The sequence below is a fragment of the Hemiscyllium ocellatum genome, chromosome 30 (genome assembly GCF_020745735.1).
Source record: "Hemiscyllium ocellatum isolate sHemOce1 chromosome 30, sHemOce1.pat.X.cur, whole genome shotgun sequence".
Lineage (NCBI taxonomy): Eukaryota > Metazoa > Chordata > Chondrichthyes > Orectolobiformes > Hemiscylliidae > Hemiscyllium > Hemiscyllium ocellatum.
Genome location: NC_083430.1, coordinates 52,734,346 through 52,748,554, shown reverse-complemented (window position 1 = coordinate 52,748,554; position 14,209 = coordinate 52,734,346). Strand labels below are relative to the sequence as shown.

The window sequence follows — 14,209 nt, the reverse complement described above, 5'->3', positions numbered from 1 at the left end:
TTTGAGCCAATTCTGTATCCAAATAGATAGTTCTTCCTGTATTCCATGAGATCTAACCTTGCTAACCAGTCTCCCATGGGGCACCTTGCCAAATACTTTACTGAAGTCCATATAGATCACGTCCACTGCTCAGCCCTCATCAAACCTCTTCGTTATTTCTTCAAAAAACACAATCAAGCTGGTGAGAAAAGATTTCCCACTCACAAAGCCATGTTGACTATCCCTAATCAGTCCTTGCCTTTCCAAATATATGCAAACCCTGTACCTCAGGATTCCCTCCAACAACTTGCCCACCACCGATGTCAGGCTCACTGGTCTATAGTTCCCTGGATTTTTCTTATCACATTTCTTAAATAGTGTCACAAGTTAGCCAACCTCCAGTCTTCCAGCTAATGATGATACAAATATCTCAGCGAGGGGCCCAGCAATCACTTCCCTAGCTTCCCACAGAGTTGTAGGGTACACCTGATCAGGTCTTAGGGATTTATTCACCTTAATGCATTTTAAGACATCCTGCATCTCTTCCTCTGTAATATGGAGAAATGAGAGCTTGCCCAGGAATTGAAACTGGAACTTCAACATGTCAACAATGTACAAGGCCTGAAGTAAGAATCATACCCTGAGACCACCGAGCCATCCCCATTGCAGTATTTTAAACCCAAGCCTTAATATGCATCAGGACTTTCTTCACATTGCCCAATTAGCTGCTTTGTAGGAAACCCAAGGAAAACATGTAACCCGGGTTTTTCCAAAACTACCAAAGGCAATTAAGAAAATGTCCGTGAAAAGTTCCAGCAATCAACCACTAGACCCCGAAGTAATAACTTAAATTTCCCTCCCCCATCTTTAAGTTTTATTTTACCTACTACATTAAATATTCACAATATTCATAAATAAAAATGTTGATCTTATTTAAAAGTTTATATTATACATTAGTTAATTCAGCGGAAATGATCAGAACACAACAAAAGTAGTCATACTTTTGTTTTACTGCCCTCTGGTGGTTACCTTCTTTATCATTCAGATGCCTCATTAATGTCTGATGGAGGAAATGATTAAAGGAATGAGAACAGAACATTGACTAGTTATGTGGTATGCAATGGGAATATCAAATTTAACCAGACAACAAACGAGGATGGATGTTCTTACTGCAAGTAAACATTTTACACCTTGCCGAAAGTAAAATTTATGAAAAATCTTTAACTCCTGACTCATTGCGAAGCTCTTTGCTGTTTCTGAGGCATGTCTTCAGCCCATTTTTCCCTGGGCTGCAGTCAGGAATGGCAATCCTGAACATTTGGTCCCAGCTGCTTTCACCCCAAACCTCACATTTCTCAGAAATATCCTACCAATCGCAGCCAATCACAAAGCAAATGGTTGCTAAAACAACTGTTACACTGATTTCCTTTCTGAAGAAGGGTCACTAGATCTTAAAACATTAACTCTGATCTCTCTCCACAGATGCTGCCAGACCTGCTGAGACTTTCCAGCAGTTTTTGCTTTTTAGATTTCCAGCATCTGCAATTTTTTTTGTTTTTTTTTGTCTGATATCCTTTCTTTCAGGCTGTGCTCAAGTCAAAGATTAAAGATGGCCCTTCCGTGTGTGTGCAGCAGCGAAGGATTCCATCATACATTTATCCACGAAATCAGGGCTTGGTCTACCACACACTGAAATGATATTAAAAATAAATATTAAAAAGAATTATTCAAATCTGCAATCATATAGTGTCAATTACAGCCATCATATCACAGTTTCAAGAAAAATAAGGAATTTTAAAAATTGATTGAAGGAGTAAGGTGCAATGGCACTGGAGATAAACCCTCACAATACATGCTTGACGTTGTCCAGGGTTACTGATTACTATTGTACTGACCTTAATAAAGTATTCTTGGTCAGATTTTTTTTCTCCTGTGTGTTATTTGTCAAATCAAGCAAAATTATTAATAAATAAGCATGAAGTACAGTTTGACAGGGCTTAGTCTTTCCTTGAAATTGCTTTGTGCTAACTAAATTATTGCAAAATTAAATATGAGAGTACACCCATACACCCAACCAAATTTGTTCTTTATATACATTTATACATATTTGGATCTACAAACAAACACAGATGCAAATGATAGCAAGCTCAGTATTGTGACAGAGCTGACAAACTGTAATTTATGGACAACACCAATAGGTGTCACTTGGAGTTTGCAAACTGAGAGTTATAGAGTCATAGAGATATACAGCATGGAAACAGACCCTTCGGTCCAACCCGTCCATGCCGACCAGATATCCCAACCCAATCTGGTCCCACCTTCCAGACCCAGCCCATATCCCTCCAAACCCTTCCTATTCATATACCTATCCAAATGTCTTTTAAATGTTGCAATTGTACCAGCCTCCACCACATCCTCTGGCAGCTCATTCCATACCTGTACCACCCTTTGTGTGAAAAAGTTGCCCCTTAGGTCTCTTTTATACCTTTCCCCTCTCACCTTAAACCTATGCCCTCTAGTTCTGGACTCCCCGACCCCAGGGAAAACACCTTGTTTATTTATTCTATCCACGCCCCTCATAATTTTATAAACCTCTATAAGATCACCCCCTCAGCATCTGACACTCCAGTGAAAACTGCCAAAACCTATTCAGCCTCTCCCTATAGCTCAAATCCTCTAACCCTGGCAATATCCTTGTAAGTGTTTTCTGAACCCTTTCAAGTTTCACAACATCCTTCTGATAGGAAGGAGACCAGAACTGTTTGCAATATTCCAAGCGTAGCCTTATCATCTTAAGAACAGTAATTACCTGCACAGTAACAGCCAGAAGTGGCAATATTACAGAGCGAAACAAGAACAATTTGAGGATTCAGTCCAGCTCCCTGCTTTCAGCAAAGAGCACGTGACTCGGATTGAACATTAAAAGGAGTGTTTCCCTTCAGAAAATGCTATGAACAGAGGTTGATTCCCACAGAATCAGTGCACTGGGTACAAACACTTGAAAAGTTTAATTGTAAATGATTATTCAGCTGCATCACCAAGTGCAAAATATGTGGTCTGTGAATTAGATACCAAATCTTAAACCAATGAAATGCTTTGATCAGACTGTAAGCTTCATTTTTATTCTGATTTCAAAATTGTGGATGTATGATAAAACTTTGGCATTTTTTAAAAATAACCCATTTGGAGAGAAATGAGAACTTGAAATCAGTACATATTTGCATTAAATTTGATGAACTTTCAGCTTACATGGTAAGTGCACAATTCCATAAATGAAGAAATAATTCCATAATGTTACAAATTTTCAGCAGAATGCATAAGAAATCATCAGACAGTATTTTAAAAAGAATAAACATATTACATCACAGAAGTTCATATTTCGATTGATGGTCATTGTGATGGAAAGGTCCCAGAAAAGCTCAGGCTCTGTTTATTTCTTGACAATGTGGAGACTTAAGTGCAATAATACAAAAAGATAACTCAATTGATCAACATGTATTTCTTTATCCCAGCACAGTCAAATAGTTAAAGCATATCCTGACAAACTGGTGAAAAATGGATCTGATTAGCAGCATCTTGGCTGGATTCCAAGATTAGCAATAGTTGCACGTTCCACTGGCCAGGATGCCAGTCATAAGTAAATAAATTGATATATTAAATATGAAAGGATTATTATTTTCTGAAATAAACAAAACAGAGCTATAAGCTTAACAGAAGTTTGACACAGCCTTATACTGGAACATACAAACTGCAGTATTGCTCCAAGGAATGCATTAAGTTAACTGTTAGCATTCTTTTAACCTCATGTTCTCTGTGAAGAGTTTCCATCAGGTTCCATTTCACTGCATTTACCACACACAGATTTCATCTGTGATATAATTCTTCTTGCATCTTCCAATGAAGAACATCTCCATGACTTGTGGATCAGCTTCTTGGTGATTCATGTAGTGCTGCCAATTCTGAAACCACATTTTCATTCTGGAGTTCTCAATTGTTGCTTCAGTATCAAATACTGTTAAAATAAATAAGGTCACCACAGTGAAAGGGTAAATCTCTCTCTCGCACAAAATACATACAGTCAATTTCTTATAAGATTACACCAGGAGCCTAGATTATTTCGGAATCATAGCATACAGATACGATACATTCCTTCAATCACATTCCAACTCGATACTTACATTTTTACGACTAGCAATGGCCTGTTGCAGCCACAAGAGTTCCATTGCGAGGCTGCTTCTGTACTTCTGTATCCCTTCGAGTGTTGTTGGCATTTCTTTCCTTTGCCACTTACACAAATGTTCTACAAATTCAGATATGTACATTTGTGAGTATGTAGCCTTTCATCAGTTTGTTCTTCTATTTAGTTAAAATTCAGTGTTAAAATGAAAAGGAGTGTTTTTATTCAAAACTTACACCCATTTAAAATAAACCATATACATTCATTTCATATTCACAGTTTTTTAAATCAAAATAAGTGCAGCTGAATCTGTGATAGACACATGGTTCAAAACAGCTTTCTAGTAGTGCAATTAATCCGATCCAAACAGGAACACACTCAAACATGAATACATGCAGAAGACAGCAGAAACAGCATTTTAAGATTTTCTATAGAAAGCAACTGTTTCCTCCCCAAGCATCTAATGTCTCTGAATAATTCCAGAACTTCAAGACCCATAATCAAAGCTAAACATCTATGCTAATTAACTGCAGAACTTACTATTTCAAAACAGCCCCTGATCATTAGTACAGTATGGGGAAAAAAAGTTTAATTTCCCCTTCAGGGTGCACATTACCTGTACTGAGAACAGCGGGTGAATCCTCCAGTACTGTACTGTTCCAAACTGAGGTTACATCAGTAAAGTTCATTGTAGTATCAGAGTCCTTCTTCTCATCACCACTTGCAGAGGATGCTTCAATTTTATTGGATGCCTGTTCCCATATCACAGGACCTCCAGTCAAAATGCCAGGAACATCCAGGTGCTCAGCCACTGCAGGAAAATTTCCTGTGATTGAGGATGCTCTGATTTCACAATCATCTTTTTCTGGTTCATCAGCCTCAAATATTCCACAAATTCCATCTTTTTTTGCTTCAGGACAAGATGTTTCACATGGTTGCCTTTCAATTACATGGTTCACGCCTTTTCTCTTTGCATTCTGTCAAAGAAGTAAAAAGAATTCCAATCACACCAAATTCTAGACTTAATCTTTGTAATAAAGAAAGCTGGATTGTTGCTAATGCTTAAAGCCACGATCCTTCAATTTAGTTTAGTCAGGAAACAGTGCCTACTGAAGTCTCCACAAAAATAAATGTATATATTAGATGTGTTTTTTACAGAAGTTACCATAATGGTCACTGCAGCTGAGAACTTTCAATACTGCTAACACTCAATAAAACTTTTCTGCTGTTCTATCAAATCTATAGGTTCTAAACTTCTAGCTTTAGGCTTTCCAAAACCAACAACTGAAAAAAGATTTATTTTATTCAGTCATCTACACTAGATCATCAATTATCTTTTTAGAAACAATATTTCAATTTCCACATCACCTGTGTCTTACAAATAGGAATCAATTATTGCACTTGTTACCCAGCACCCCTTTAAGCCTGGACTACACATCTCCAGACAACATTTCACTGTACCTGGTACACCTCCAATCTCACCCATGTCATCAGCACAACATTATGAACAAAAATTGCTGCAAATACTCAACAGTTGTGGGCACAGAAGTAGAATCAGTGTTTCAGGTCTGTGACTTTTCTTCAGAATGGAGAACATGTTGAAATATAATGAGAAGATATTGCTCATATTTAATCAAACATTAAGCTGTTTCAGTGGTTTGGGGAGGAGCAATGAACATCAGAGATTTTCCAAGTCTTTCAGTGAGCAGGACTGGTATGGTCGATATTTATTTATGATTTGATTTTATTGTCATGTGCATTTTACAGTGGAAAAACAGTAAATTATAGCAATAAACTTTTCCACCATCGCCGTGATCCAGCGCTATTTTGAATAGTTTTAAGAAGTTAAAAAATTGAAAGATATAGCTTAAAGAGAATCCATCATCAATGATGCCTGGGCTGCCATTCCTCCTCCAGCGCTTCGCCAATATTGAAGGGACCATTCTTCATGCACCATCTTTCATTCTTGGGCCAATTTTCCTCTTGCCAATGTCTCGTCACTTGTGCCAGGCCCACCAATATCAGAGTCGTATCTCTCGCCACTGAGCCTACCTCAACATTGTTGCTATGATTCTTCTCCATCACTACTTCACCGCCACCAGCGCTAGACCCAACCAATCACAAAGATGTCTATCCTCAGGCTCCATCTTTCACCAGTCGGCCTAACTAGCCAACATCACCTCCGATATAGCAGCTGCTGATTTTGTAAAAATGTATTTGTTGGATATGGGCATGACAGGCAGGGCCAGTATTTATTGCCTATCTGTAGTTGTTCTTGTAAGGCAATAGTGAGCTGCTTTCTTAAACTGCTGCAGTCACCTGCTATGGGCTGACCCACAATGCTATTAGAGAGGGAATTCCAGCATTTTGACCCAGCAACAGTATTTCCAAGTCAGATGGTGATTGGCTTGGAGGGGAACATGAAGCTGATGGTGTTCCCATAAATCTGCTGCCCTTGTCCTTCTCGATGGAAGTGATCATGGGTTTGGAACATACTGTTGAAGGATCTTTGATGAATTTCTGCAATGCATCTTGTAGTTAGCACACACTGCTGTTACTAAGCATTGGTGGTGGAGGGAGTGGATGCTTGTGGGTGTAGTGCCAATCAAATGGGCTGCTTTGTCCTGGATGGTGTTGAGCTTGATTGCTGTTCGAGCTGCACTCATCCAGGGAAGTGGGGTGTATTCCATTCTGACTTGTGCCTTGTAGATGGAGAGCAGACTTTAGGGAGTGAGGAGGAAAGTTACTCGCCACAGTATTCCTAGCCTCCTACCTGTTCTTGCATTTCAATGCCAGGTCCCATATTTGTCCTGGAAAAGTAAAAAGGGACCCTGTCGCTGCCACCACAAGGTCGACGTTGGCCCACTCAGGTCCATGCTGGAATTCCTCACCACTGATGGTGAGTAAAGAGAAGTAAATAAAGTAAAAAAAAAGAGAGAAAAAAAAAGTGGTTGGAGCAGTCGAGTTCTGGCACAAGAGCCTGTCTCTGCCACCATCGCTCTGATACGTGGAGGTAGTTCCTGACCAATTTATGACTGTTCTCTATTGCCCTTTCAGAAGGTGGTGATGAGCCACTTTCCTGAACTGCTGCAGCTCATTTGATGGAGAATCAACCGTGCTGTTGGAGACAGAGTTTCAGGATTTTAACCTGGTGACAGAGATGGGATGGTGATATATTTCCAAGTCAAAATGGTACATGGCTTAAAGGGGAACTTACAAATGGTGGTGTTCCCACATGCATACTACCTTGTTCATCTAATCAGTAAAACGTTGCAGGTTTGGAAGGTGCTCTCAAAAATGCATATGGTATGCTGCCACTTTGTACAGGTGTTGGAAACACTAACTATTTAAAGTGGTGGGTGAAATACCAATCAATCTGTTGTTTTGCCTGGATGAGTTCAAGTTTTACAAATGTCACTGGAGCTGCGTTCATCCAGCCGAGTGGAGAGCATTCCATCACATTCTTGATTTGTACCTTATCAGTGATTGACTGGCATTGAAGAGACAGTAGCTAAGTTACTAACTCATGATTCCCAGCCACTGACTCACTTTTGTAACTAATGTTTCTTGAGCTAATGTAGTTAAGTTCCTGGTCAACAGGAACTTTCAGAGTATTGATGTAGGAGATTCAATGATGGTTATGCCATTGATTAAGAATGAAATGCGTTTAGAAACTCTCGGAGATTTCCAGACAGCAAGCTTAGTAATGCTGGCACAGAATCTGAATGAGATTGATGGAGCAACCCTAAAAATTAAAAATGGAATACCACTAAAATAAGCTTGTGCTGAAGGTAACTAAGTATGGTCTGAAGTTGAAACAAAAGCATGTGGCAAAGCTAAGTTGCTTGACCAGTCATGTGCAAAGATAAATTAGATTCAAACAGACATTTTTCTTTACAGACTTAAAGGTAAACGGTGCTCAGCAGAACAGTAGTTAGGGATTTCTTTCAGCTAAAAGAAACAAAAGTAGTTCTTAACAGCAGTCAGCCAGTCAACTTGGTGATTGGAAGCGACTGAAGTAGTTAGCTCATAACTGCTCAAGATAACAAACATTTATTATATTCAGGTTTTCCCAAAGCAAATCAGACAATGAACTATATATTTATTTGTAACCATTGTTGTAATTCAATGGAAGCAAGAGTCAACTTGAGAGCAAGAGAAACAAATAGCAACAAAATAAGAACTAGGAGCAGGAGGAGACCATCTTGCCCTTGGAGCCTGCTCTGCCATTCAATAAGATCATGGCTGATCTTTTTGTGGCCTCAGCTCCATTTACCTTCCCCCCCCCCTCACCATAACCTTTAATTCCTTTACTGTTCAAAAAAATTACCTTAAGAACATTTACTGAGGAAGCCTCAACTGGAGAGCTAAAAATCACACAACACCAGGTTATAGTCCAACAGGTTTATTTGGAGGCACTAGCTTTGGGAGTGCTGGTTCTTCATCAGGTCCTCCACAACCACCTGATGAAGGAGCAGTGCTCCGAAAGCTAGTGCTTCCAAATAAACCTGTTCAACTATAACCTGGTGTTGTGTGATTGTTAACATTGTACACCTCAGTCCAATACCGGCATCTCCAAATCAACTGCAGAGAGCATGATGATGGCTAAAGAACAAATATGACTCAAGATACCCAACATACTTGCTGTTGTTACAATTATGGTAGGTGGCTGGGTGAGAGTGAGGCGTTGGGGCAGGAGAGAAAGAAGTAGAATTTAGAAAGACTTTCTAAGTGATCTCCCCAAAAACTTTGGGGCATTGAGGTTTATGTTTTATGCATCTTGCAATGTGGGTTTTCGATAGATAGCTGATTAATTCAAAGTATACATCATTTTGCTATTAAACTGCAGGCTTGTGCCATTTTTCAAGATTATTTGATATAATGCATACAATGAGTAACGTCATTTGAAGGTTACGTGCTGTTCAGAGCTTGGATCAGATTGTGAATTGGTTTGTGAAAAGGCTGTGGCTACAACACTTATATGTCTGGAGATGCACAAAAGATTGACTTTATTTCTTAAAATTTGTATCGAATGTTGTGACAGGCAAGGTGCTCAATAACGTAGTCGTATATACAGAAATAAACACACGCGCTGTCCAGTGAAAGGTACCTGCTCCTTAAATTTAGGCCTCGGTAACTCCTTGCCGTCCCACTCCAACAAGTCCACACCTCCTTCGATTTCTTTTACAATATTTTCATAGTCTTGGCGCAAACGCTGGAAGCTTTTTCTCACCAAATAACCTCTAACGTAAGCCTACAAAGGGGACAGGGTGGAGAAATAGTTTTAAAAAATAAATGCCATGTAGCAGCAAGAATTATAGAGTTTTTTCTAAAATAAATAAAAGCTTCACCAATACACTGGCAGAAATTTGTACGGAATTTGTCACTTACACTGGGCATTGCCCTTTCATCAAAAAGTTAAAGCAAGATGATTGTAAGACTTTTAAAATAACACTCAGCTTTTTTGACTAATGCTTCGATGCAACCCATCCAATTGACACAATAAATAACAACATTGACAATTCACTGACTTTACATTAAAAAATTTACTTTTTAAGCAAGTAGCTCCTGATGTATTATACAATTCTTAAAAAGAAAACAGTTCACTGTCAGTACCTTAATTAAAGTACTTCTACTTAATTTCAGTGTTAACTGTAAGCTTTGAAGATTACTTCTTCTTCCCTTTGACAGTAGCACACAAAGAGTTCTTTGCTTCGGGTAGGTTTTATTTTCAGAGTATCAATGTTCAAAACATAACTGAGAATAAAATGACGTGTCAGCTTTGCTAAGGAATTGCACTCTCCTCAGAATCTTGTAGGTTACAGCTTAGAGCTACAATCTTGGGCTCAAGTCCAGGTTTGACACTTCAGTGCAGTTTTGCTGCCTTTTTGGTGGTGGAGTTTTTCAACCGAGACATTAAACAAAAGTTGCAACTGCCCTCCCAGACATGAAGGACCTGACCAAGCAGAGAATTTGTCCACTGCTCAGTACAAAAACAGATTTCTGAAGAAGGGTCACTGGACCTGAGATGTTAACTCTGTTTCTTCTCAACAGATGCTGCCAGACTTGCTGAGTTTTTCCAGCAATTTGTTTTTATTTCTAATTTCCAGCATCTGTAGTTCTTTGTTTTTTCCATTAAAAAAACAGCGTAATTGGCTGCTTAAAACTTACTATTAGTGACCTTACTACCTACAAGTTAACTGTTGGACCTTTCTGCAAGGGGAAAGCTTATTTCATGAATTAATTCATATCTTGGAATTTTGAGCATGTGAAAAATGTCACATCAATTAAGTCTTATTAGAGAAACAAAACAATTCGTGCGCCTGTGTACAGAGTCTCATTTCATTATTCCAACTTATCAACAAGCTTAATTTTAATGCTTTTAAAGAGAGAGGCAAACAAAGCATTGGCGTTAAGGTGTATACTTTTGTGCACAATGGTAGTGTCCCGTACCTCCAAGCTAAAAGGGCTGGTTTCATGTTCCACGTCAAGATGTTATGGTCATAGATTGTGCAATAACATATCCAAATGGATTGTTTTTTAAAAAGGGTTCTTTTTATTGGAATAGAATTGAAATGCAAGAACATTACCATACATCTAACAGAAGTTTGGTTGGACTAACCACATCTAAGTAATTCTTGTCACGATATTATGAAAAGGATTCTGAGGCAAAACAAATGATTTTCTTGAATAACACAGGAACGATGAGATTATACCCATCAGAAAAAAAAATGAATGCGGTGCAGCTCTTTGCAAAAACAGCTACACTTTCCATTCAGGGATTATGTCACATTATCTGAGGAAGTGTTGCAGTTTAAAATAGTGGCAGAAAGCCTGAAGAAGCTATGCATCCTGCAAGGCTGTAACCCTCAGCAACTTTCTGGTGTTTTTATTGTATAGTTATAAGGGGATACATACAGATTAAGTGAATGGGCAAGAATGTGGTAGATGGGACATTATTTGCTTATCCATTTTAAGCAGAGAAAGTAGAATATAGCATATGTTTCCAATGTTGAGAAATTGGGAAGTGCTGATATTCACAAGAACCTGATTAATTTAATGCCAGAACACTAATCTGCAGGCATTCCAAGCTTTTGGGAGAGTAAACACCTTCAGTGCATGAACTTTTATAAAAGAGATTGGTGCATAAGAGTAAAGGACTCTTACTATCTATAGCCATGTTCTGTCCAGACCAGGAGCACTGCTCCTCATACAATACCTTGTATTTATGCAACAGGTTTAAATGATCAAAACAGCCCTTCTAAAATTCTTTCTTGAAATGTCATGATGTGGAGGTTGAACTGGGTTGGACAAAGTCAAAAGTCACATGACACCAGCTAATGGTCCAACTGGTTTACTTGAAAACACAAGCCTTCGGAGCCCCACTCCTTCTTCAACAAACCTGTTGGACTTTAATCTAGTGTTGTGTGATTTTTGACCTTCATGGAATGTGGGTATTCCTGGCTTGACAATAAACTATTCAGGATAAAGAGGAAGCTTGGGCTCAGTAGTCCATCTGTGCAAATATGCCCAGTGTTCTTTAACACAACTTCCACAATATGAAGCCAGTGACAGTGAAAGAACAAGGATAATAGTTCTAAGTCCGGGCTCTTGCTCTTATCAACTCAATCCTGAATGCTGTACAAAGTGTGGTGCTGGAAAAGCAATCCGAGGAGCAGGAGAACCAACATTTCAGGCATAAACTCTTCATTAGGAATGAGGCATGTTGCTGCAGTGCTTTTACACCACCTGCTGTGCTTTTACACCACCACACTCTTGTCTCTGATCTCCAGCATCTGCAGACCTCACTTTCTCCTTCTGAATGCTGTACTGGCCTTGCTGCAATTGTATGTGGACAGGTTTAATATGTGAAAAGTTGCAAACATCACAGAACGTTAACGAATGTACACGAACGCCCCCATTTCTGACTGAAGGGAAGACATTGATGGTTAGGCCAAGAACACTACACTGAGGAACTCCTGGGCGGACTCAATTAGCACAGTAGTAATATGCCTATCTTACATTAGGAAGCCTGGGTTCAAGTCTAAACTGCAGAGGGGTCATAAAACATGTGAACTGAAGAACCAAGGCTAAGATGATTACTGTGGTTTTGTGCAATCATCTTTTGTGATGTATGACTTGAACCAGTGGTGAGATCTGCCTCCCACCCACCCACCCACCCCTGGCAATATTTGATTTATTACTTTCATATATATCTAGATACAGTGAAAAGTTGTGTTTTGTGTGCAGTACAGGCAGATTATACTATTCAAAGATCATAGCAAAGATGACGCATAAAAAGCAAGATCAATGTTAGAATTGAAATTTTTAACAACTGTGGGGAAGAAGCTGTTCTTGAATGTATTGGTATATGTGTTTAAGCTTTTGTATTTCTTGCCTGACAGAAGAGATTAGAAATGTTTATAACCAGGTTAGGAGGGGTTTACACAATCGAAGTCAGAGACAGAATACCAACCTGGACCTGCTTCTATGGGTCCAGCAGCTTTTTCCACACTACTGCTAAAAACCAAACCAGAGAAAAGCTGAGCTGGGGAAACTGGCCGCTCCCCTTTCATTGTACAAGTGTGTTTTTTTAACTTGAAAGCCTTCTACCAGAGGCAGTATCTGTAAGCTATAATCAAACTGGTCCTAAAACACTGACCCCAGATTTTTCAGAGTCTAGGTTGTTAAAGGAGCAGCTTTGTCATAGTACCAACTGATTCAGGTACAGCTTCCCTGTTACCAGATTTTTGAAAGGACATTTAATATGGTATTTAAGTTGATATTTCTCTGCAGCTTCAACACTGCATTCACTTCTATCAGCTGCAAATGTGTTGCTGGTCAAAGCACAGCAGGTTAGGCAGCATCTCAGGAATAGAGAATTCGACGTTTCGAGCATAAGCCCTTCATCAGGAAGATCTCCAGCATCTGCAGACCTCATTTTTTATTCACTTCTATCACTCTGATGTACTTGTATAAGGTATGGTTTGCCCATATCACAAAAAAAATTATTTTCACTATCTCAGTACATGACAATAATAATTCAAATGCTAAAATATTATGTATGCAAAACTGTTCCAGCAATCAGTGAAATAGATAGTTAGAGTTTTATAGCATGCCCCTTCAGCCCACCATGTCCAAACCACTCATTACTGGCAAAGGGCTTGTGCCCAAAATGTCAACTATCCTACTTCTCAGATGCTACCTGACCTGCTGTGCTTTTCCAGTGCCATGCTCTTCGACTCTTGATTCTCCAGTATCTGCAGTCCTCACTTCCTCCTATCAACACCTACCTACATTTTCCAGTACGTGGCCTGTAGCATTATTTGCTGCAGCACTTCAAGCGATCATTAAATACTTAAGATTGTGATGATTCTCATCTCTACCAGACTTTATAGTAATGAGTTTCAGTAACCCTATCCCTTCGACCCTCTGGTTTTAAAAAAAACTCTAAAATGCCCTCTAAGTTCTATGCTCCTTGCTTTAAATCTATATCCCCTGTTCATTCATCCCTTCACCAAGGGGAAACATTTCATCCTAACTGCTCTGTCTCTACCCTTCAAAACTTCATACATTTCAATCAGGTTCCCCCCACATCAGCCTTTGCAGTTCTGAAAATCACAGCCCCAGCCTCTCATCAGAGGTGAATGGCTCTAGCCCAGAGGAATCTCCTCTGCACCTTCTCCTGCACCATCACATCCATCCTCTCTCATCAGCATCAAGTCTCTGAGCTCTATCCGAGTGCCTGGGGATTCACAAAGTCCAGTCTTGGAAAGGTGCTGAGTTGTTACCATGGTAACCACCTGGCATCATTGGGAAAACAACATTTGAATATTCAACAATCGACAGCATCCAGACCCTCCGTCACAGGAGCCCTCATAGATTTCACTGAAGGGACAGATGATTCCAGTGAAACTGGGGGGAGGCTGCACTCACCTGGAGAACACACAACCCACGGAGATCCTCACTCACCGCCATCTTGGTAAGGGCAGGAAGTGACGGTGGCGGTGGGCAGGAAGTGACATTTACGTTAGTGATGGACAGAGTAGTCAT

The 14,209-nt window shown here is 39.5% G+C and overlaps 1 protein-coding gene across 1 annotated transcript; it reads right to left on the bottom strand.

The window, feature by feature from the left end:
• Positions 1–3,134: 3,134 nt before the first annotated feature.
• Positions 3,135–14,135, bottom strand: iqcc (IQ motif containing C). Its single transcript, XM_060847533.1, has 5 exons — positions 14,093–14,135; positions 9,267–9,410; positions 4,773–5,133; positions 4,158–4,279; positions 3,135–3,991 (listed from the first exon to the last, which is right to left on the bottom strand). The coding sequence occupies exons 1-5, from the start codon at positions 14,132–14,134 to the stop codon at positions 3,953–3,955; spliced, it is 708 nt and encodes a 235-aa protein (XP_060703516.1). The 5' UTR covers position 14,135; the 3' UTR covers positions 3,135–3,952.
• Between the last annotated feature and the right edge of the window lie 74 nt (positions 14,136–14,209).